At 37.4% G+C, this 26114-nt stretch overlaps 1 protein-coding gene across 7 annotated transcripts in view; it reads right to left on the bottom strand.

Moving 5' to 3' along the window:
- Window positions 1-1435: 1435 nt before the first annotated feature.
- The window catches only part of ikzf1.L (IKAROS family zinc finger 1 L homeolog), a 56563-nt gene continuing 31884 nt past the window's right edge, over window positions 1436-26114 (bottom strand). For 2 of the 7 annotated variants that reach the window (XM_041566117.1, XM_018267558.2), the window contains 5 exons: window positions 18463-18723; window positions 7437-7604; window positions 6501-6626; window positions 5599-5730; window positions 1436-2163 (listed from right to left, as the gene is read on the bottom strand). In XM_041566117.1, coding sequence (XP_041422051.1) covers window positions 1463-2163; window positions 5599-5730; window positions 6501-6626; window positions 7437-7604; window positions 18463-18723 — 1388 coding nt within the window. In that variant the 3' untranslated portion in view covers window positions 1436-1462. Of the gene's footprint in view, window positions 2164-5598; window positions 5731-6500; window positions 6627-7436; window positions 7605-18462; window positions 18724-20449; window positions 20510-26114 lie in introns of all 7 variants that reach the window. The other 5 variants (XM_041566113.1, XM_041566114.1, XM_041566115.1 and 2 more) reach the window with 5 other exon arrangements.

Genomic DNA, 26114 nt, shown 5'->3' with positions numbered 1-26114 from the left:
TGCAATGGGTCAATTATACCTGGTGAAAACATGTAAATGTAAAAATTTGTCATACTCCCATCTTAGTATCTTGCCAATGTTGTGTTCAATTTTTACTAGTTACAATGGAATTTATTAGTTGATCTTTTTTTTTTTTTTTTAAATTAACCCAAGTCCTTTAATCAGGGATCCCCGACCTTTAGAACCAGTGAGCAACATTCAGAAGTAAAAGGAGTTAGGGAGCAACACTAGCATGAAATAAGGACTTTGATTTGCCATTTAGTAGCCCATATGTGGACTGTCAACCTATATTGAGGCTCTGTTTGGCAGTACACCTGGAATTCATAAATAAGCTCCTGCTTTGAGGCCACTGGGAGCAACATCCAATGAGTTAGGGAGCAACATGTTGCTCACTTGCTACTGGTTGGGGAGCACTGCCTTAAATCAACTGCACTGTAATTGTAATTTAAGTATTTGACATAGGAGGGTGATAATTTATATATAAGCTGTAAAGCATTTATAGTTAGCAGTACATCAATAACCTTCTTGATGTGGACTTTCTGAAAGTCGATAAAAACAAAATGAAAATGGCAGCTAAATTTAATTCTAGGCAACTTTCCAAAACAGATACATTTAATATTTTCTGTGGGTTTTAAGTTAATTCTAGTTCTGGTTTTGACTTGTTTGACTCTTGTCTGCGCTCACCATCTATTGATACAAAGATTTTAGGGCACAAATTGCTGGGCCTATTTTAAATAAGGAGCTTGCAGCAAGACAGAAGTGCTAGGTAGCCATGTATTTACCACCTGCTAAAGGCATTAAGTATGGAACTCCCTTGCATTTATGTAAACTGTGTTCTGTGGATTCTGTGATCTAGGCAGCATGCAGCTTGCACTTGACACTGGTAAAAAAAAAAATACAGCTTGTTCTGTCTTGGAGATGTAACAGATTAAAAAATTATGCCAGTATTCCTGCAATTGGAAAACAAAAAACATTTCAAAACTCCTGGCACACATATATATGGCTCATTTCACCATGCATTTTGTAACTTGCACATATGATATGGGTATACAATAATGATCTTAAGGTTTATATGGGATTCTATTTCAAATGGGCTGCCTTAGTTTGTTGTGGTTTTCTTCCAAGTCAATAAAGTGTTCATGTGTCACAGACTAAATTTTAGATGGGCATTAATCAAATGCTAGCCTGCATTAATATGTAGAAGTTCTCAAAAATGATTTAAAAAATCATGATGCTTCAAAATGTGGCACCAGGTGGTAAATATTACAAATTGAATTAAAAAAAGCATGCTCCTCTAAAGAAAACAATAACCTTGGCTATTATAGCCAGTAAACCAGTTCTCTTAAGTCAGTCGAAAAGACTAAAAAGAATACATTTTTCTGATCTCCAAAGTATTTGTGCTTCATTTGTATCCATGCAAAAACAGTGAATTTAGTGTACAAAAAAACACTAACAAAAATGTCTAACCCATATTGAAACGATGCTCACCACGGGTTATGTGTGATGAAAACTCATATCTGTCCTGGCTCTGGTAACCACACATGTTGCACTCAAATGGGTCACGGAAACCATGGCAGCCCATGTGAATTGTGTACATTACATGATCTAAAAAGATGACGCGGCAATGCTCACACTTGTGCACTTTTAGTGATTCACCACTACCACTGATCACTTTAAAAGCATCTTGTGAATTGTCACTAGAAGCCCTCATCATCTCAAATGGCCTATGCTCTTTTGTTGATAGTCCATTTCTAGGATGAGGGGTCATATGGTTGGTCAGGTAGATAAGGCCTCCACGTTCCTCATTATTACTCTCAGTATCTGTTGAGTCTTGGCAGCTGTTGCTTGGAGAAACTTCCCTTTCAGAAGAGATGGACTTGACCTGTGAAAGCAGTAAGAGATTCTCCACTGCACTTTCATGGGCAGACTGGCTGGCGTTAGTAGTGATATCTGCATGGGGTTTATGCAGGGCATACATAGAACTGATAGGTACACCTTCGGAGCCGCCTGGTGGTGTCTGCACCAATGGACGCAAGGATTCAGCTCCCAAGTAGGTGATTGCATTGTTGATTGCTTGGTCCATAACATGCGTCTGCATCATTTCATTTTCCTTTTCATAGTTGGCATTAGAATCATAGGGAATATCTGACAATCGTTTCTCACCTATAGAAAGAATAGTAACAAAATCTGTTTTAATTTATGGACATTGGAGGATATGTTTTTGACCTTCAGATGGATAAATAAAAGAGAGATCAACTTAATCTATAGCTTACTAAGAGGTAAATATTTTATAATTTCACAAGAATTGTAGTTTTTATGGGTAGCCACTACAGTGCCTTACTTTTACTAAAAATACTAAAAATTAAAAGAATTTTTTTTTGCAAGGTTAAAAATACTGCGACCTGTATATTGTATCAGTTCAATTTGGGCCAATTATATCTCATATTTCTGTTCAAGGACTAGATTATATTACTAATAACGTTATACAGATAATTCTACTGAGCCTTTAACTTAGAGAGCTAAAGGCAAATGAATTCAGCTATTCATTTATGTATTGACCAGCCTAAAGATTTAACATCTCTATAGTAATGGTTTAGTCCATTAAAGTTGTTGCAAAACAAAGTTTCTGTGTCTGAGACATGCACATGCTCAGTATGCTTTGAGCAGTGTTTGAGAAGGTATTCTTTGGGGTTGTCACAAATCATCAAGCAAAAAATCTTATATAAACTGATGCTACAGGGCTGATTGTTATATTCTTATGCTAATTGTGCTGCTGCCATTTGCCATAATTATTTACTATTTATCACTCAGCTTTATTTTTTAACATGTATATTATTTAAATTCAGTATATTGTGTGTTGGTCCCCTCAGTGACTGGAGTATCTTTGGAGGCACAGACCTACCATGCTAAAGGGCTGTGGTTGTTTTGGTACTGGTACAAAAGCCCAAAACATAATGTACAACATTTCTTCCCTCTTTTTTATTTAAGCTTTAGTTCACCTTTAAGCAAAATGGAGGGCCATAAAAATATTTTTGAGGCCTGCAAGTTGCAAAGCACTTTTTTAAATGATAGTCAGATTAGTTTATTGTGTAAAAAAATATAGTTGAATACCTAGGCAATATTAACCAGCAGTACCAGCAGATTAAATGATAAATGTAATGGTAACAGATTTATGAAAAATAGCAAATAACAAACTTGGTTACATGAATCAGTTACAGATAGTGGTTGCAAAGGTTAATAGAATATTAAAATGCATAAAAAAGGATTTGATTAATGAGATACAGATGTAGAACTTCATGCACTTGCAGCAAACTGACATACAGAAGACATGGCATATTGGTGGAACATAGGTGTCACCTTGCATGTTCATCCTTTGGGTGTCATTCATGAAAGAAGATGAAAAGTAACAAAAAAAGCAAAATCTGAGGAGGCAAGGCGCTCTGAAGCCCTTCATATAACATCTGTACAGGGGCTCTGCTTTGTGCTAGGTGGGCCATTAAAGGACCAGTAACATCAAAAAATTAAATTGTTTTAAAGTAATAAAAATATAAGGCAGTGTTGCCCTGCACTAGTAAAACTGCCGTGTTTGCTTCAGAAACATTACTATTGTTTATATAAATAAGCTGCTGTGTAGCCACGGAGGCAGCCATTCAAAGGAGAAAAGGCTCAAGTTACACAGCAGACAGCAGATAAGCTCTGTAGAACATAATGTTATCTGTTATCCATTATCTATCCTGTGCCATTTAGCCGTTTTTCAATTCAGCAGCTTGTTTATATGAACTATAGTAGTGTTTCTGAAGCAAACACATTCGTTTTACCAGTGCAGGGCAACACTACATGATATTTTCATTATTTTAAAACACTTTCAGTTTTTGGTGTTACTGTTCCTTTAAGTACACAACCAGCACAACAAGGCAGCTGTTCTGTACAAGGTGCAAGTACTAATTGTATACTCGCATTGATGACTGCATCATTATTCTCCACTTACAGAATTTACATTTTATAAAAACTACAGGTGCCTATGTGGTTTTATTCTCGTCTTGGTGTTAGGACGCATTCCTAATGTCCAATGCAGTGTGCATAGCGTAAAAAAGGTTGCAATCTGTCATTCTTTACACTACGTGGGGCATTGTATGAATAGTTGCCAGCCCTGTAAAATGAAGTTTGGATGTAGAATGGCCTGTGTTAGGTCTCTAAAGGAGTGAGTGTGGAAGCGCATGCACCCAGGGGTTTTCAGAGTGAGCCTTCTTATTGCTGCATTTCCATTTTTAATTTGTGCTTCCCTGATATATAAGGTTGTACTAAGGATTAAAACTGTGTTGGAAAAACACATCTGTTACACATTCTCACATATTTGATATATATATGACTTTTGTTATTGTCTTTTTTTATGTGACTTTTTGAACAATTTTTTTCCAAAGCTTAGCGACAATAAGATTAGTATAGACAGATAAGGGAGGAAACAGTTCATGTGTGCTAGAAGAAATGGCACATTTATGTGGTTAAAGCAATAAAAATATGAACCAGAACTGTGCAAAAATATGAGATGTGGCAATATTATCTCTTTGGTATGAAGGATACTTTCCCTTCTGGTTCTTATGCATGATCTGAAATATACCTGTATATACTGATAGATGCATAAGTACATACTATTTAAATGTACCTAGCTCTTATGTGAACTATGCATGGAAATCCCACAGTTACAAGGATAGCGCCAGACCCATTGCTTGTATTGACACAGTTCATTAGAATCCCCATCAGCTAGTGTGATTTTGTTTTAAGGTTCATAAAGATTTGCTGATACCATATAAGTTTGAAAACCTAAATTCATTCCTACTATGAATCCTAGAAGGCTTTTTACAACATATCTACTATAATATGCAACATACATCCCTGTATAATGCATTCTTTAGAGAAGTGTTTTCTTTGTGTGCATATTAACCCTTTCCATGTAGCCTTTGACTTTTGTGAGGCCAAATATAGGCTTCTGTGAAATTAGCTCATACATATGTATGGCTGTGGATGTACACAACTTTATAAAAGGGTCCTGGTATATACAGAACCAGTAGTGATAGTTTTTTGATAATTGGCAGCTGTAAAAGCAAGATTTGCTGTTGGTAAATCTCTTCATCTGAGGGATCTTAAGATATTTGTGCTTATATTTAACACATGAGCATCTCTTCCACCTGTGTAGACAGGCTAACCAGTCATCTGCCTATATGAGCACTGGGCTGGAGATGCTCATCTGTGAAGTTCAAAGAACAGTGCTGATATAATAGTCATAACTAGTAATGCTGATAATAACAGTCTTCTGAGTGTTGTGCATAAAAATAGCAAAGTGTTGGAAAAACTTGCAGAGCAGATCATTCGACTTTATCAAGTGAAAGAGATTGCTGAGATTATGCAGAAGCGAGTGTTCTAGTGATTTATGATTTTTAGTATCTTCATATTTAACATAGCAATCATGATAAATGCATTTCCTGCATAAATTATCAGGCAGTAAAAGAAAAAAAAAAGTTATAGTTGGTTATTTAGGGCTTTTTAGTAAGCATGCCAAATGATTCCAGCAAGATGTGTTAGGAGGCTGCAAACTCTTACCAACAAATTTCTGAGGCATACAGCTCTTACGTTTGGCAACGTTACTTGCAAGTCTGTCGAGCACAAGTGATCTCTCTGACCCAATCTTGGACAGGTCTTCTGCCATATCATTTTGATTGCTCTCTTCTTTTACTACAATAAAGACAGCAAACATGAAATGGCACCTAATGTTATGTTCTGAAATCTCTTCTTATACCCAACTCATTCCTACCTGGCCTGGTTCACCAAGCAGTAAGAGGCAATCTTTTTAATGCCAGTTTATACAAACACTTTCATGTATAATAGCAGCCACAGACATGCTGAATGTTACATGAAAACATATATGTAGGCATATCTGTGAAACACCCTCTCGTGCCATATTGAAACGAGGGTGGATTGAACACTTTATGATTGAAGGGGTTAAGCACATTGCAAAAATAATACAGCTATAATTTTAGCTTTATCTGGCACACATCATTAAAGGGAAAGTGGACCTTTGCATAAACTTGTACTATGTTATAAACATCTAAACTTTTCAATTAGTCTTCTATTTTTTAATGGTTTTAGCCTCAAATTGTTTTTTTTTTTTTCGTACCCTCTATTATTGAAATTCTATTCTGGTTTTCCAACTGCTACCGAGTTTGGCTAAGCCTTACAAATGAACACCAAACTGTATACATTGAAAAACCACAACAAATTAATGACACAATTCAAACCTTCTTAGAATACCACTGTCTATACCATACTAAAAGTATTTTTTACAGTGAACACAGTCTCCTGTTTATTATTCAAAGTGTATTCCTTGTTGGAGAAACCACTCTTCCTAACATTGTTGAAAAAATGAAAATTTTACACCCAAGCCTACTTTGTTTTGAATTGTGGCCTCTGTTTTATAAAGAGGAATTTAAATTTAAATAACTTACCAGCATAAAGATGGCTCTGCAAGCCCATACTTTGTAGGTAGTTGTGACATCTCTCTTTATGCTCTTCTAAGGAGCTCCGTTGCTTATAGCTACGACCACAGTATCCACACTTGTGAGGTTTGCCTACTGTTAAAGCAAATATATTAATTAGTGCTTGTATGAAAATATTTATGAACACAACATAAAACATTTTAGGTCACATTTTTAAACATTTATTTTAATAATTCTCTGTTTTCTGTACAGGGCACTAAATGTACATATATGAATCTGTGTGTCTAATGATGAAGTCATATGACCACATATCGGGATTGGGAGGTGTGGCCATCAAAACATATTTTTTATTCTTCATGGCAAGAACATGCTGACCAACACACGGTAATGAATAAAGATAGGCAACCAGCATATTCTAAATATAAATGGGTGTTGAAGGGGGTACTGCAAGATGAAGAATTAAAAATTATCTGTGTTATGGATCCCTCCAAAATTGCTGAAAATAATAGCATACAAAACAATTAATACATTTATGTGAAAACCCTGAGATGTATAAACCTCTGCTTACTTGTCTCTTTAACCTTAAGTCTTATAGTCACCATATATATTGTCTATGTTGGGCGGATTTTTCAAATGAGATGGCTACTACCATGTGTATAGACAAAACATTCTACCAGACTCTGCATGAATTGGGACGAGGATTTTATCAGTCTGGTAAAATTTTAAAAGCAGATTCATATTACATTTTTTTCTCTAAGAAGTAATTTTTTTTGATCTGATGGAAACTTTTTCATTTATTGCCACTTGGCTCAATTGGCTGATGCCTTACTCTAAGTTTCTGTTTACTTTTTTTTCAATATGTATGCAAAAATGTATTTTTGTCATTTATAAAGTGATTTTGAATAATATAACTAATTACAATTTCAGTAGTCATAAAAGACCCACCAGAATGTGTCCTGAGGTGACCAGTGAGTGCATCTCTGCGCCTGCATGCATAGTTGCACATGTGACATTTAAAGGGCTTTTCACCAGAGTGTAATTTGATATGACGAAGGAGGTTGCCCTTCTGGGTAAAGGAGGCACCACACTGGTTACACTGGAACGGGCGTTCGCCTAGCAAAGGAAACATGAGCAAAAAAGGGGAAAAAATGGTGTGAGTTAATACATACATAAATGTCTATACAAATATATACATGCAGAAGAATGCAAGAACAAAAATATAACATAGCACACAACATAAGAGCAAGAGAAAAAAATTCAGAAAGAAAGTTGTTTTCTTGCTAGCAATGTATGATTTCCAGCTGCTGCAGGTCTGATATAACATGAGGCTTTTAGACTAGACCTGCCAGTTTCTTAACGCTTCACTGGCTGGGTCAATTTGATCTGAAAATCTAATTTTTTTTCTAAATCAGAATGGCACATCACAATGCAAATTCAGCCTAATTTAAATAAAGTGACTGCAACATTTTTGTGTTGAAGAGCCACTCTTCCTGATCAGCAGTTTTGGAATAAACCAATATCCAATTTTGTATGTTGTGGCATTTGCTATGTGTTTTTTTTTTTTGTGGATTTTTTTTTCAAAGGGTCTTTAGAATATGCTACTGAAGCAGCAAAAATAAAAAAGGAACTCATTAAAAATGCATTTCAGGATCACAAGTTCATTTCAGCGTTACATTCTTATATTTAAATGAAAGGCACTTCATTATAACTGTTATAATAACTTCTTTTCATTTACATTTTCCCATGTATTTTCCCTTTCAATTTCGTCTCCATTACCTGCCTGTCCCTAAGCGGCCAAATCAGGGAGGAGAATGAGATAGTGAAATAAAAATGCGCAGACAACACTGTGCTGAGGGACATTATCCATTATCGTTTCAGGATATTATCACAGGGCTTCACATAAACGACCCAGGTATCTGCCAGCCAAACGCAGACCTCAGAACTTCACCTGCACCGTCTGCTGGTATTTCACATAGCTATCAGTGCAGTATTATTTATATATATTCCAAATAAAAGTGATATATACTATAGAACCATTTATATGGCAATCCCAGCTTTTTACTGCATTTGAATCCCAGTGGTGAGGAGGTAGATTAAAACAGAAAAGCTGTTTCATAATATCTGGACTAGACCCAATGGTTGTGATATTAATATATTTGCAACTTCAGGGAATACCGCAAATGAAGAAGTTAACTTAAAAGGCATTTCTGGTGAATTCTGGGTTTGCTGAGCAGAAGTGGAACACAACAAAGCTAAAATGTACATGTTACCTCTACCTGCTAGGATCTCCTATCGAACTAGCGAGGTCCACTGAGTGGCCAAAACTTCATCCATATTCATCCACATTATAAATCAAGCTGTGATCAAGTTGTGACAATATGATCCATAATTACAGTGATCCAAGAAGAACTACGGGAAGAACCTATCTTCCAGTCTGCTGGCCATAAGGTTCACAGATATATATATATATATATATATTAATGCCAGCATATCTGTATCTGGAGGTAATAATTGTTTCTATCTCAGGTACTGCAGGGCAGCCTCTCTAGATTCCATCTCATGTACTGAACAATGAATTAATGAAGAAAGTTAATTCTTCTTTTCTGTTTTAGTAATAAACTATTCTTTTCAGCCTGCCTGCTAAAAGATTCCTCTTCTTTACAAAACAAAACAAAAAAAACATACACGTTTGATTTTTGTGCACAGAAACATTTGTGTTAGAATTAAATTATCAGAAACCAAATTATCCTTTTGCAAATCACACCCACATCACCAGTTTTAACCGAAAACCATATCATTGACTTTACCATGTAGTGACAATAAAATGCATTTATTATTCTACACTGGCTCTTACCATGGTAATTACAAATGCTGTTCACTCATTACTTTCCGAATAAAAACGCAAAATAAGTTCCTTTCTCAATTCCAACAATACAAACATGGCTTTTTCCCACCCTTAAGGAAGCAAGGATAAATGCGACAGGATAATATAGATGCCTTCTTCTTTGTGAAACAGAAAGGGAAGCTTCTGAAATTGGGAGTGTGCTTTAAAGCAAACAGAGTAAACGTCCTTTAATAAACTATAAGGAGCAAACAATACTTAGCAGCTACCTTTGTTGTACATATATGGCTTGGTTATTCTCAGTCTGCTTGATAGGGCTAAAAGGGTCATTTATTAAATGCCGAATTTTGTGGTATTCGAGCTTGTTGAGATCACAGTTTTCTAAAACCATGAATGCCAAAAAAGTTATATAAAATATATAATTATAAAAGCATGAACAAAAATAGCGCCTGAGCAATCAAAAAAAAAGCCAAAAACCTTTTTTTAAAAACAAATGAACCTTTGTATGACAACGAACAAACAGATCTCTGAAAACCTCTAAAACCATGAACGATAGACAGATTTCTGCAAGACAAGAAGGGCAGCTTCCACTGATTTCGACATGACCTTGACATCTTTTATTTGGCGTACTTTTGTTTTCATGGATTTTATGGTTTGGGCAATTGACCAATTATGAAAAATGGTGGATTAAGATACTTAGAGAAAAATACAATTGTTTGCTCTATAGAACCCGAATCGGAGAAATGAACACTCTCCAAATATTGTTAAATCTGCCCCTATGTGAAAGGCGCAAGAGAAATTAGACATATTGTAGTTGCATTGTATGACTTTCTATCCCATACATTGAGTTTGTTTGTGAAGATTTTCATTCATCCAGGTCATGGTATATCTGTAGAAATAAGTAAAATCAACTGGACTTGCTTTACTTGACAATGTTTCACCAGTCATCCAACTGGCTTTCTCAATTCAGAATAACTTGTAAATAGGATCTTTCTTCGGCAATATATCCTCTGGAATGTTGCTCCAATCAGCATAATCTCTTTATCATAATAAGCAGGTATGTCATGAAGTTAGGTGTTGATTGTATTAGCAAGATTGGAGCTTTGAGATGTTACTAAACCTTCCAGGGAGAGGTGCCAGAACAGCATTGTATGTTGCAGACAATAGATGTCACACCCCTAGCCTCTATTCAAACTTAGCTTTAAAGTTTTTATATATATATATGGCTTCTTTATACCTATCCACAGTTTGCTGCAATACATTTTTAACCAGAGTGCCGTCAATTTGCTCTTTTTCGATATATGGCTTCTTTAACACCTCTTTTGAAACAGTCACTCTCCCGGGCTCGAATCTGGACTTGGCAGTCTTCAAAGTGTGCCCTTTTTCTTTTAGATGTAGGTACACTGCTGAGTCCTGACCAGAGGAGCTGGCTCTTCTGTGCTGCGCCAAACACTGGTGTAACTGTTGTTTGGTTTCTCCCACATACAAATCAGAGTACTCCTCACTGCGCTGCACTGCACTGCACTGAATACACTTTATACATTGAGTTTATTTCCACCCCAAATTACATGTTCTCTACCTTGCACCCCTATGTAGTTTTCCACATTTTGTTGTGTTTCAACCTGGAATTTAACTGGATTGGATGGATTTTAATTTTTACTGTATAATTGCATTGCATACTAGTGTAGCTTTGGCTATGTGTTTAGGGCTTAGCTGAAAGGTCTCAGTTCTCATGCTGACAAAAACAGTTTTTCCTTTAGAATTGTTCTTTATTTGGTTCATTTCATTTTTTGGCTCATTAATTTTTCTAGGGCTGCGGTCCACAACCTTTTTTACCCATGAGCCACGTTAAAAAATAAAAAGAGTTGGGGAGCTACACAGGCATTCAGGCATTCAAAAAGTTCCTGGGGTGCCAAATTAAGGGCTGTGATTTGCTATGTGGTGGTCCCTATGTGGACTGGCAGACTACAGGAGGCTCTATATAGCAGTACAAGCTTTTTTTATGAACATAATCACAGCACTAATATGGACACAAAATTTAGAACACATTGATACTATTCACAAAGGCACTTGCATCTATGCATGCTCCATACATGCTACATTAATGTGTCTCTAACGTATAAACTAGAATTTTGGGGGAGAACGCTGCAGTGTTCTTAAATGAACCCTTAATAGATCCATTTTGTTTCGTTGGAGCACAGAGCATTTTTTGTTATTCATGTCTCCCATGTGCCTTTTGCAAACTCTAAACTAATTTTTTTTAGAAATTGATTTATTTTCACCACTTTTCTATAGATTCCAGATAATTGGCCCATGGATGATTTATCAGGAATCATCTATACATATTTTCAGTTTGTTCAGTTACCAATGGCCTCTTGGTGTATACTCTGACCTATGTCCACCTTTGCGGGTCACTTTGACAGACATCTCTAGACAGACGTTTGACTGTGCATAGTCTCACCAATTTCTAATCATGATTTAGAAGTGCTCCAGGGGATGTTCAAACTATAAAAGTATGTTCACACAGGTAGACTCCACTTACATCATTTTGTGACCCTTGAAGGCAGTGGGTTGCACCAGCTGTTATTAAGGGGTTTCATATTACTCTTGAAATCAAGACTTTAAAGTTTTTTAATTGTAAATACATTTGAAACTATGTTGATTTTATTTTCAATTCTACAAATTATGGTTATTTAATGTAGATTATATAAATCACTATTAAATCAAATTTCCTTTCAAATTGTAACACAAATTATAATACAAAAAAATTGGTACACAACAAAATAACATATGTATGTAAGTGTATGAAATGTATGGACAGTTACAAAACCCCAGCTACACCATAATAGAATATTTTTAAATCAACAATTTTATTTGTTATCATTTAATACTTATAGGAGCAGATCAACAGTTCAACCAGCTTCCCCATTAATATATATATATATATATATATATATATATATATATATATATATAGATATATATATATATATATATATATAGATATAATTGGAAATTAAGAATAAAATATGTACTGCCCTTGGTATCTGCATTGTGTTTGTTATAATATAACATTTCAGAATTTAAGAGATAAACAAACCCCAGGTCATGTATATTAAGATCTTTTAGTTCAGGCAAATTGTACTGGAGGAAATGAGCCAAGGTCATGAACAAAAATAATTATGAAGAAGACATGATATTTTAGGAGGCTGGAACGAGTATTATAAACCAATAAGGTCAACAGGAAGCTCTAGACCTGAAGCCCCAGTTTTAGAAGCCCTATTTGTTAATGGTTTACCACCATACCAAGCAACATGCAAGATTTCATCAGTGGTAGAAAACAGGGGGATTTCCAGTAAATTCTTGATATAACCAAGTTAAAGGCTTTACTTATTATCATATGTATATATCGTAAAAGGTGCAGAATTGAAAAGAAAAACATACCCCTGCTCTGGATAGCTAAACTAAACCTGTTGTTTTACTATCCACAAAAAGTGGAACATATAGTAGAATGTAGTACTAGTAGTAGTCTTATTATTTTCCCTGCAGTTACTCTTTCAAACCCATTCAGATTCTTTGTAGAATTTTAGCAGCTGTGTAAGCAAGATTAGAAGGGATTTCAGTAGCAAAAGTGGGAAATCAATTAAAGGGGTGGTTCACCTTTAAATGAACTTTTAGCGTGTTATAGAATGACCAAGTCTAAGTAACTTTTCAATTGGTCTTCATTATTTATTTTTTTATATTTTTTTGATTATTTGCCTTCTTCTTCTGACTCTTTCCAGATTTTTCCAGCACAAGTTTTGTCAGCATTTTTTTCCACAAACTCAGATTTTGATGAATTTGTTTATTGAGGTCCTCCACCCAAAATCTATTTTTGCAAAATGAAAGAAATGCAGTTCTAAGCAGCTTTCCAGTATATACCTTCATCAAATGTTTTCATTGCTTTTAAAGTTGATTGTAACTGCAATTGCAATGTTTATTTATTTCCCTTTCTGTTCTCTAGGTCTGACTCCTAAAACATCTGCACCTAAGGAAGGGACTGTCCTGTAGCGATCCTAGAGGGGGGCGGGCCCTGGTTCATGACGCGCAGCTGGGCCCGCCTCCCTCCGGCCGCATTTTCAGCGGCGAACGGACTGCCGGGGGGCCCTGAGGAGGTTAGGGCCCTGGCCCGCTCGCACCCCCTGCTCCACTGGTAGTTCCGCCCAGAGACGGAACTAGGTGGGGGTGGGCCCTGGTTCGGGCCGTGCGGCCAGGCCCCGCCTCTTCCGTGTGGCGCTGCAGTGGGTGCGTGGGGCGCGTGACTGCCGGGGGGGCCCTGCGGGGGTGCGGGCCCTGGCCCAATTGCACCCCCTGCTCCCCCGGTAGTTACGCCACTGGTTCCGCCACTGGGACTGTCCTCCAAAAGTTTCTGGTGAGATTCTGCCACAATAAATGAATTAAAGGCATGCTGGTGTGCTTCTTCTCCTTATAAAGCGTTCCTAAAACAATGCAGCAGGAGTCACTCCCTTCAAGTTTGTTACTATACAAAGACACAATGTTAAACCCAATGTAGTGCTTTAAAGGAGAACTAAACCCTAAAGTTAAAAAACCCCTACCCTACATAGACCCCCTCCCCCCAGCCTAAGTGTTACCTCGGGCAAATGCCCCTAAGTCTTTACTTACCCCTCCGTGCAGATTCGGTAAAGCGGAGTTCACAGACATCATCTTTAGCTGCTTCGGTTATCTTTGGAATGAGACCGGCGCTTCTGCAATTTTTGTGAGTTTCGGCGCATGTGCAGTTGTTGCAAAACAGAAAATTGCTCCAACTGCGCGTGTGCCGATACGGCACATACATTCTGAAGATTAATGAGAAGAAGATGGCGCCGTGAACTCCGCTGGACAGAATCTGCATGGAGGGGTAAGTAAAGACTTTGGGGCATTTGTCCGGGGTAACACTTGAGCTAGGGGGAGGAGGGAGCGGGGCCAATGATAGGGGTTTTTTAACTTTAGGGTTGAATTCTCCTTTAAGGAGAACTTGCACAAAATTATGCATAAACATTCTTAGGGGCCCATTTATTTATATTATTTTGAGATTTACCATACGCCAAACCTGCTAAAAATCCGAAAAAACAGTCAAACCTGTTAAGGTCAAGAAGAAGTCAGTGGCAGATGTCCCTGAAGTTGTTTCTTGACATTGTAATCTGCACTGGATAATCTAAAAAGGTCAGGGTTTTCGTTTGATTCGAGTTTTCACAGGGACATTAAATCAGTTGTATGATAAGAATTGATGCTTGGTTTTGAATTGATGGTATGATAAGAATTGATGCGCCATTTTGTTGCTCTGATTTTTTTGAGAAAAATTATTGATAAGTTAGTTCAAGTTCGTGAAAGTTAAATACATCGGGTATATAAAGGTCATATGTATGTATTCACCTCTGGCCCAGACCCGCTCCCTGCCCTTGCTGCCCTGATCTCTGTCTCCGGCCCCGGTCGATTCAAAACTAGGTACGTGCGCTCTGCGGGGAGGGCGGGCATGCCAAAGGTGGCTGCAGCTGGGGTCTGGAGGGGAATTTGTGGCAGGGTTGGGGGGGGCCCTGAGACAGCAGCCCCAGTGGACCCTAGGCCCCTCAGTCCGACCCTGTATGTATTTATTGGTGATAAAGGTGAAATTACTGGAAGTGGCCACTTTTTATTGAAAATGTCCAAGGACACAAACAAAGTCTGACTGGGCCGCCGGCCCACGGCCCAGACTCGCTTCCTGCCCTTTCTGCCCCATGCCAGGCAACAGCAGGTACACTCATGTACGTGGGGGGGGGGTGAGAGAGCATGCCGAAGGCATTTGCTTATTGTGGTTTATTTCTTCTTCCACTCTTATTAATATATCAACCACAGGCATTCTCTCTGTGTCTGAGTGGTTTACTTCTGGGTTTCTCCCACACTTCAAAAACAAACAGGCAGGTTAATTGGCTCCTGATAAAACTGAGCATAGTGTGTGTCAATTTGATTGGTCATAAACTCCACAAGGGCAGGGACTGATGTGGATGATTTATAATTTATATATGCATTTAAGTTTACTTGGTTTTCTGGTCAAATAATAATATGTAAAACTGGCATTGTTTTAATGTTACTGGGGGCACTATGAAACTTGCCCGCATTAACCCTTCCTCAGCCCCTCACTGAGTTTAATATATCTGGGGTAACTGCACTCACTGTGTATTATGTGCTTGTTTCACAATACTGTATTTTTTTTTATACCAGTCTGTATTGGCAACCCCAATATATTAAAAAATAAAAAGGGACAAGAATACAAGAATTTCAGGTCCTGCCACCTTATTTGTATATCTGAATAAATATTTAATTTATTTTTGTTATTAAGGAATGTACTGAGAGATTTTATATATAGATCAGTTGTAAATGAGCTACTGTACAATATATACAGAGCTTTTGTTTTTTCAAAATATTTCTATATTCTAAATTGATTATAAGTTTGATACATTTTCTTACTAGAGGATCTTTAATCTGAAGCCATTACTCTTAAGCCAGTATCAGTACAAATTCAAGGGACAGATATTACTTTCTGATCTTTATGCTGTTTAGATATTTCCTAATAGTCCTTTAAATTTTACCAGTTGAAAAGTACAATGAGAAAAAGTCGGTGGAAAAAAACAAGCTACATGTACGTGTTTAACAGTTTCAGGAGGCTTTGGTATAGTTTTTCAGCAGCACACATAACACTATTTCATTGTTCTGTTCCTGTCTCTTGAACATCAGCTTGAATAAACCCAACTGTATACATGCAAATCAGACACAATTAACATAATGATAATGGAATGATATGAACATTATGTTTGTGGCTGCATTTTGCACCCCTTTTCCAATTTTGAATACAAATTATTTGGCCACGTAAGAAAATAAATTCGAGAACTGAATTGTAAATTATGGTTAAAATTTGTTAAGTCACACTTAGTGCTGGGAGTTTAATTAGGCCCCATAGAGAGTATAATAATCTGGTCCTAAGCAGCAGTGCCAGTAATGTGTGATCTAAGATGACATAATCAGCCAATTACAACAAGGAAGCAAAGATTTGAAGTTTCAAAAATTGAACGAAATAGAATAATGGTATATTTACTAATGTCTTGGCTCAGACAATAGAAGTATACATTTCTGATTGTTGGGAAACTTTTGTAGCAATGGAGGAAATCGTAAAACTCGGTTACTTTAAATGTGCCAGTATTCATTACTTTGTTTGAGAGTTCTATGATTTTCCCCCAACAGTTTTATATTTTGGTCTAATGTTAACTACCTTATCTGAAAGGTGACATACAATCCTACTGTATGAAGTCATAGGAACAAATTGCGTTATGTAATAGAATAAAGGGGATCATAATTCAAAGAGAAAATTAAACTAGTTCACAGTGTGTGGAGAATTATAAATCTTTGCAGGGGGGAAGCATGCAATGCAACATCTCACTGGAGCTGCTTGCATATCCAATAAACTCTCAAAGCTACTATATCAAAGATCCCATTTAAAAATACCTAATAAAAGACCAAAGATCAAAATCAGTTATACATATTTGAGGGACAGTGATAAGTATACCTTTGCTCCTGGTTACACCAGGTTATACAGGTATGGAATCTGTTATCTGGAAACCTGTTATCCAAAAAGCTCAAAATTATGGGCAGTCAGTCTCACATAGACTCCATTTTCATCACATTGATTTCATCACAGATTTTTAACATTGATTTTCTTTTTTTCTGTAATAGTAAAGCAGTACCTTGTACTTGATCCAAACTAAGATATAATTATTAGAGGTAAAATAATCCTATTGGGTTTATTTAGGGGCAGATGTATTAAGGGTCGAATATGGAAGGTTAATTAACCCTCAATATTCGATTGGCGAATTAAAATCCTTCGAATATCGAAGTCGAAGGATTTTGCGCAATTCGTTCGATCAAACGATTAAATCCTTTGAATCGAATGATTCGAAGGATTCTAATCCATCGATCGAAGGATTATCCTTCGATCAGAAAAAACTTGGAAAACCTATGGGGACCTTCCCCATAGGCTAACATTGACTTCGGTAGCTTTTAGGTGGCGAACTAGGGGGTCGAAGTTTTTTCTTAAAGAGACAGTACTTCGACTATCGAATGGTCAAATAGTCGAACGTTTTGTAGTTCGAATCGTTCGATTCAAAGTCGAAGTTCGTAGTCGAAGGTCAAAGTAGCCAATTCAATGGTCGAAGTAGCCAAAAAAAACATTCGAAAATCAAACTATTTTTCCTCTATTCCTTCACTCGAACTTAGTGAATGGGCCCCTTAATGTTTAAAATCATTTTGAGTAGACTGTGGGGATTATTTACTAAAATCCATCCATAATTAACATTTAAAAAAGCTTGATAAAACTGCCCTATTTTGCCTTATTTATTAATGAAATAACTAGAATAAATTGGGTCAGGGAATAAACTCAAAATCTGTAAATGAATTTTATATATATGAGAAATGAAGGGACCTATTTATAAAGAATCTAGTAGTACTGCCTTGACAGTTTTGGTTGCTGTTTTTTGCCTATGTATAAAGTTCGAGTAAAATAGTAGGAAAAAAATGGTTGTAATGAAGTAGTAATGAAAACGATTCATAAAATGTCATGGAATTCCCACTATTCCAATGGACATGTAATTGCTTAGACCAAATTAGTGCAAAATAGCAATACCAATGACATTTTTTTTCTCTAGATTTTTTTCATCCTCCAACTGAACAAATAGGATTTCAAGTCTAAGCAGAAAAACTATTTTTGCAATGCTTATTTTAGTTAAAGTTCTTTAGAAATAGAGTGATTTAAAAAAGTAAAATTTGGATTATATTACTGGAATGAATCATTTCTGCTGAAGTTGAAATATGCAAACATCAGCCATGTTGCTAACAATGATGCTTTATAAATAGGTTAGGTTATAAATAGGTTTTAAAGTGGTTATTTGTGTTATGTGTGAAAGGGCAACCCAAATGGTGTCGCATTAGTGGCACTGCTGCTTTAAGAGACATAAAAAAATTTACAGTGGCCAATTGCCTTTTATAAGCCACATGATCACTGTACTTTTAGCATGCTATGACGCTTTGTTCGGCCTTTAAATAAAGAACTATGCCAGGCCTTACCAGTGTGGCTTCTTTTGTGTACCATGAGCACATTGGGGCCGATGCATATTATCCCACAGATATCACATTTTAGTTTTCCGTTAGGAAGTCGAATACCTCCAACTCCTGTCAAGGCCTTGGTGCCTTGTCCGTTCAGTGATCCGTTCATTTTCTCCCCAGCTGAATCAAGCATTCGTAAATCCTCTGCACATTCCTCCCCATTCATTTCACAGGCACGTCCGTTCTCTTCATCACTGTGATTCTCTACTTTGATATTGCCAGCTGAAAGAGAAAATGTAGACATGAGATTTTTGTTTATCTTAACACAACTACAACACAAATTAAAGGATGTACAGAGATCATGGACAGAAGTGCACAAAAAAAGCTCCCCTTAGTGCTTATTGTTGGTGAACACAGGGCAGCCCTGTCCTTAGCACCTGCCATAGGGCATAAGCAGGCAGTAAGCAATCCCTAAACATGTCTCTGTGCTCCGTCATGGAATGCAGAGTCTTGAGGTGATTCACCCATGTGTAAAAGTCAAAGTACAAAAAATCATGGCAGATTGTGGCAATTGTTTGCACTTTGCTCCTGGTCCTGCACATCCTCTAATGGGTAAACATTTAATTAGGACAACTTACTGTATGGTAGAGTGCAGGAATCATCTGTTTTATTTCATGGGTCAAAGATTTGATGCATGGAATGAAACACATATAACCCTTTCACATGAGGAGCTTTAAGTTCTGCAGGTTAACCCATGGAATGGTGCCTAACAAACAATTTTACAAATCTCTTCCATTTTATTTTGAAACACAGTGAAGGATAGGGCCTGCAATTACTAACCAAAACATGCTTAATAGTGATATACGGGTCAGAAAAAACTCAACCTGCACCCAATCCTAACCTGCAAAACCTTAACCCGCACCTGACCCTAACCAACAAAATATTTGAATTCTAGGACCCACGCCTAAACCATACCCTTGTCTACTCACTTTGTACACTATTTGTGTGAACGTCTCTGGTTCCAAGACAGGGAATCTTCGGGAGCAGTAGAGGAGTGTATTTCCCCAGTCTGACCCCCGCCCAACCCTAGCCTACAATGGTTCGGCAAATTTCAACCTGAACCCACCCAAACCTTTTGTAACTCTTTATGATGTTGTCACTTCCACAGCACAGCTCCAAGTACGCCAGATGTGAAGATTGGTGTGGTTCGTCAACATATTGTGAAAATGTTTATGAGAATCACAAGGCAAAGATTGGGTCAAGGTCCACCCTTGCATATCTTCCTTAGAGGTCAAAATGTATATGTCTATTCTGAGAGAATACATTCATCTGTAAATGACTCTCCCTTCTTTCTAATATATCTCCTTTTGTAAGGGGCACATTTACTGAGCTTGAGTGAAGGAATAGAATAAAAAATACTTAGAATTTCAATGTATTTTTTTGGCTACTTCGACCATCAAATTGGCTACTTCGACCTTCGACTATGACTTCAACTTTGAATCAAACGATTCGAACTAAAAATCATTCAACTATTCGACCATTCGATAGTCAAAGTACTGTCTCTTTATGGGGAAGATCCCCATAGGCTTTCTGATCGAAGGAAAATCGTTCGATGGATGGATTAAAATCCTTTGAATCTTTAGATTCAAAGGATTTAATAATTTGAACGAATAGCGCTAAATCCTTCGACTTTGATATTCGAAGTCAAAGGATTTAACTCCAATGGTCGAATATCGAGGGTTAATTAACCCTCGATATTCAACCATTAGTAAATGTGCCCCTAAGTGTATGTACCTGAAACTTCATAAATGTGCAATGTACACAGTTCAGTTGTAAACCACTGCAATAAACATGCTTCTTGCACAAAATAAAATGTATTAAGGTTATGCTGAATTAACACAAGTAATTAAAAAAAATGTCATGCAAAACTCAATTCCACAACACAGACACAAAATGCAGCATGCTTATAAATGTCAACCATGCCAAGGTTTACTGAGAACATACTTACGGGAAAAAGATTTGAGAATGATTGCGTGTAAATCCCTAAAGCGCTCAGCCTCATGTACAGCTGCAATACAGAAGGCAAACAGGATGCTGGGTTGAACAGACTAATGTCACAGTTTCATTGAAGTGGTGACGGAGTTTTTTTCATATTCAATTGCCCTTTATAATGTGAGGTGTGAGGCATAGAAGGCTGTTTCGTTTAACATGGCATTATGTCAAAATATAGATATGGTTCAAGGTTTAATTTACAGTAACAAGCTGAATAGGTTTGCTTTAAAATGAAAAATAATTTCTTATTAGACACAAACATTTTCCTGTTAAATGGCAGCTAAAAAGCAATGTCTAACTTACACATTTTCCTTTTTCTCTCTTTTTCTTTCAAAAAAAATAAAGTAGCGCTGTACTTCATAGGGGTCATTAATGCTAAAATACACCGTTTTGGTCATGCAACTTTTGATGCAGTCATTATTCAAATTCTTGCTGTTCATTAAAAGTACTTGCATTTAAAGTCACTCCTTGCACTTCCATATAGTCAGTCTCAGTGTCATTGCTTATATTGTGCCCCCTTTTACTAATTTAGCACAATTGCATCAACTAACACAGGGAACTACCACCAACATTGAACCATTTACACAGGAAGCTTGTATCTAAGGAATTGGGGACACACAATATTTTAAATACCAGAAGTAACACAATCTGGACTTCTCAGCTGAGCTGCTCAACTGTATCCAGTTTGTATCCAAATGCACGTACAAATGCACTTATTTTAATACATCAGCTGCAACTGCTTCAGGCGCAATGTCCACCCCCAGCAAAAACAGTTATGCTGGAATTATGGGAAAAACGCTGTATTGTGGGTAATAAACATTGTGATTGCATCCCAAATTACACTTTGCATTTTGCACCTGCAATAAGTGAATGGCCCCTCATTTCCTTTATTTCAATCAGGAATAAATACTGAAATCATATTGACCAGCATATAAAATCTGCACTTTTAAGCCCCAATATTCCTTCAGACCATGTTCTAGTTTAGCAATATAATATGAAGTTATGACAGGGCAACAGCTGCCTAAGGCAATAGGAATATACAGCCTATATTTCATGTGGAGGCAGGCAAGTGCTAAAATAATTTTTAAATGTTGGAATCATTTGCTTAAAATGGGCTCTACAAGAGATGGCCTTCCCGTAATTCGGAGCTTTCTTGATAACCTGCTTTTGGATAAGGGACCATACCTCTACTAAAGACACATATTAAAGTTCTAAAAATGCCAAACCAGAGCTCCCCATTGTTTAGGATCAGTACTAAAGATATACTCCATAACACCCAGTATACTCTTTATCAAAATGGGATTTTAGAGCTTAATAAATAAAAGAAATAAAAGAAAAATAAATAAAAGAACTCGTCCACGTTCTATTCATTCCTATGGGATTTTTAGAATTGTAGTTATCAATGGGTGAAAATTTAATTTGATTTGATAACTACAGTTCTAAAAATCCATTGGAATGAATAGAACGCGGGTGACTTTTTAGGGACTAAGCTCTAAACCCATGTTTTGATTAATCTGTAGTAAGTCTAGTAAATTCTAACTATAAAAGGATAGTAATAGGTTTAGTAGACTATGAGTGCAAAGCTCATTTTGTGCACATTCCCTTCTTGCATACTTGCATACAAGTGAGAAATACCATAATGCTTGCCTTAACAAATGTATATTTATGACTGTTTGTAATATTGTTTTATGGATGTTTATTAGCAATTATAGAACAATTTATGCATCTATACATAGCTATTTACTGCAGAAAAAACTAAATAAAGGCAAAACCGTAAAGGAAGAAGAAAAAAAGAAAGGAAATATATCCTTGTGTAAAGCTGCTTAGCCATCAAAGAACAGAAGAGCCCTGCATTTGCTGATAGAGTTCGGTGATGATTCCAGGCATTTATCCTGTATGATCCTAGCTGGGCAGGGAACTTTGGCAGGGTTAAGATAAGCTATCTCCCATGGGACAAATGTTCAAAAGAACTCCACCCAGGTGATAAACTAAGATTTCCTTGAAATGAGTGATGTCTTCTGTAACTAAAAGCATCTACATAATTCCAAACCATGTATATCAGGAACCAGTGGAATACTATAAGTTGCTGCATATTCCAAAAATGCATGAATGAATGCATCCAATGTTATATGTGTAGTCTCTGTACTTGGCTTATTGAATCTATATATTATATTTCATAGATGTCTAGTTTTTCGAATTATCTTGCAAGATTTATAAGTAAAAGTTAAACTGTATTCTTTCTGTGATGTATAGTTTTGCCTCATCCATATAACTAATTACTTGATTGGATCATCTCTTTATTTGTGAACACTTTTAAATAGATGCTTTCAATGTTTATTAATTAAGTTTATGCCTTTTGAAGGGAAGATCTTGGTTGTAAAGAGAAGTTTGGAACTAGAAACTGCATACATGTGTGTCCTTATACCTTTATAATACTAGTTATATATGAAATCTCATGGAGTGTGACTGGTTAGTGATCAGGTGCCTGCAGCTTGTTTATTCAGAAACCACTGCATGAAGTAGTATTTATTTGCGCTCATTTTTACATTTGATGGTTATTTACTAAATCTCATATTTATCTGGTCGGGTTTATTGGGGCAAAACTCAAGATTTTAAAAGATTTAATAAAGCTTGATGGTGCAAAAAGCCTGAATCCGAAAATCTGCCATCTCAGATCTGCTGAGCTTGTGTATAAGTCAATGGCAGTGGTCCCTATTAGTGATGTGCAGGTCGGGTTTTTTCCGACCCTAACCCACCCTCCCTCCACCCACAGCCTGTCGAGGCTGACTTCTGGCTTCCCGTTATAGAGTCCTGCCCACCGATGATGTCACAAAAGGGGCAGGGCAAGCAGATGCTTGCCTATAAAGCTGGAAGTCGGAAGCTGGCAGTTGAAGGTGCTGGGCAGGGAGAGCAGGAGGAAGAGCTTGACCCGGGCCGACACCTGAATAGAGGCTGCGAGGTCGACCCGAACTCGACCGACCGGTGGGTCCCGCGGGTTTCGGCCGGCCCGCACATCACTAGTCCCTATTTTAATTGGAAGTTATCGTAGTCTGCTCTGGGTTTAGCCCAAAATAACAGGATTATTTTTGAGGTTTTTCCCTGAACCAATTTTTTAAACTTTTTTAACTCATAAATAAGGTCAAATCGGGTATGGGAATTTGGTCATGGTTTTTTATTAAAATAATGAGATAAAATCGGATTTTAGTAAATAAAACTAAAAGTTTTATTTTTTCGACTGTTAAATTTAGCAAATAAATAATTTTTTTTCATTGAAAAAAACCCAACACAGCATGTAATTTGACACGGGATGCCTAAACTTTAGAAGATGACAGTATGAGTATATGCTGCAAGGCTGATTATTAATATATTATGCGGATTTCATGGCTGCATAGAAAATAGTTGAGACAGCAGTTTGCATTGGTGTTGCAGCATAGGGGCAAATTTACTAAAGAGCGAATTGTATTTTTCTGAAAAAAATATTTACTTAAAGGAACAGTTCAGTGTAAAAATAAAAACTGGATAAATAGGATGTGCAAAATAAAAAATGTTTCTAATATACTAAGTTAGGCAAAAATGTAATGTATAAAGGCTGGAGTAACTGGATGTCTAACATAATAGCCAGAATCCAACTTCCTGCTTTTCAGCTAACTCTGAGTTAGTCAGCGACTTGAAGGGGGACCATATGGGACATAACTGTTCAATGAATTTGCACTTAATTAAACACAGTATACTGTATGTAAAGCAGGCATGTTAACCAACAGTTACTGTCCCCCTGCTCTTGCAAAATCCAGCACTGTCCTTGTTTATGAAAGTTCCACTTCCTCACACTGTCCTAAAGTATTCCTATTTTCACAATGGTTTTGTCTGAAGAAGAACCATAAAGAAGAAGTGTATATTTCTGGTTGAAGCATGGGATAGGGGAACAATATAAGCTGCTCTGTTTTCTTAAAACGGACTAAAAAAGAATGATGTTTCTCCCTTGTATTGACAATGGTGTGTGTGAATGATATAGGGACTTGTAAGCTCCATTAGGACAGGGACCTGACTACAGACTAATTTGTAAAGTCTGTAGTAGTACTGTAGAATATCTACTAATACAGCCCTATTCCAGCCATGCAGATTTATTTTGTACTTCAAAACATTTCCAAGCTGCCTAAACCAGAAAGAGTATGTCCCATGATGCTGTATGATAAAGCATCATGTGTCACGTTAACACGTATGTGCCAGCTATGGAAAGCTGGGTTAAATATCCAGAATAAGGTGGAGAGTGCACCTCTAATGAAAATAAGTGCCCTGTATTTAACGCCTGATGGATGTTTTGAATGACAAACAAGCTCTGGACACCAGGTCTCAGAAGCTTTAAGCTCGATCTGAACATGAGGGTTGGGCAATTTTATTTTTTTAATGACCCCAAGAGGGAAGGAGGATCTGACCAAACCCTGCTCCTTTTTTGCTAACAAGCTGTATATTTCTTCTTTAGTTTTGAGTATTTTACCTTGCATACTGTGCTTGTATCCAATCTACCTGTAATAGCTTACCCTCGTGGGGGTCAGCGGGGACGCCTGCCGCACTCCAGGCGGGGACGCCCGCTGCACCGTTCTTCTGCTTCAGTGCCAGTTCCTATGGGCGCACGCCAAATTCAAACAGAATTTAATGGGGTGGTGCCAAATTCAAACAGGATTTAAAGGAGCTTCAGTACTGTGTTCTTTGCCAGTTATAGGTAATCTCCTTGCGAGTTCCTAGTGTGTCTGTGCTATTATAGCTTCTGTTATTCTGTGATTTGACTACCTGTTGTGACTTCTGACAATCCTGACTTCTGAAATCCTAACCCTGCCTGTTAACCGACTCCTCTATTCCGTATTCCGTCTTGATCTCCTGGTTTGACCCTTGCCTGTTTGACTGCGCTTGTTACTCTGCCTGCCCCGATCCGGCCTGGTCTGACTTTGCTTTCTGTCTACTCCTTGTACTGCGACCTTCTGCCCAAAAGACTTCTGCTTTACCGTTGTGCCCATTTGCTTGTGCAGAACCCTTCGCTTTGCACCTCTCTTAATAAGACCTGGCAGCATCTGATTAGCCGAGGGCTCCTCCCGAGGTTAAAGGCGGAAGCAAGAGCCGAGAACAGGGTGCTTAGCATCGGTTCTGAATTTAGGGTGCCGACCGTGACATTATAACGGGCCAAAAATGGAAGGTCACGCTGCTGCTACTCCTTCTACTACCAAAGCACTCCTCACTACTCTGCTACAGCGCATGGAGGATCAAGAGCGGAAACAAGGCTATTTGATGCAAGGCTTTCATAACCTGACTGGTCACTCTGCAACAGACGCCAAGTCCAGTAGTTTCACCTCCTGTTACGTCCAAGTGAGTTCTCATGCCGTGATGGGTAATGTTCATAAACCCCATGAACACAAAATTTCTTTCCCTGAAAAATTTAGTGGGGATAGAACCATTTTTTTTGTCTTTCAGGAGGCATGCAAACGATACCTGAGTTTTTTCCCTCCTTTACTACTGGGGAGGAAAAAGTGAGGTTTGTAATGACCCTATTAAAGGGTGACCCACAAATTTGGGCCCTAAGATTATCCCCCTCTGATCCTGCCGGTTTTTCCCTCGAAACACCATGGTGA

Source organism: Xenopus laevis, chromosome 6L (assembly GCF_017654675.1).
Source record: "Xenopus laevis strain J_2021 chromosome 6L, Xenopus_laevis_v10.1, whole genome shotgun sequence".
NCBI classification, from domain to species: Eukaryota; Metazoa; Chordata; class Amphibia; order Anura; family Pipidae; genus Xenopus; species Xenopus laevis.
The sequence above is the reverse complement of the archived record's forward strand: the minus strand, read 5'-3'. Positions and strand labels throughout refer to the sequence as shown.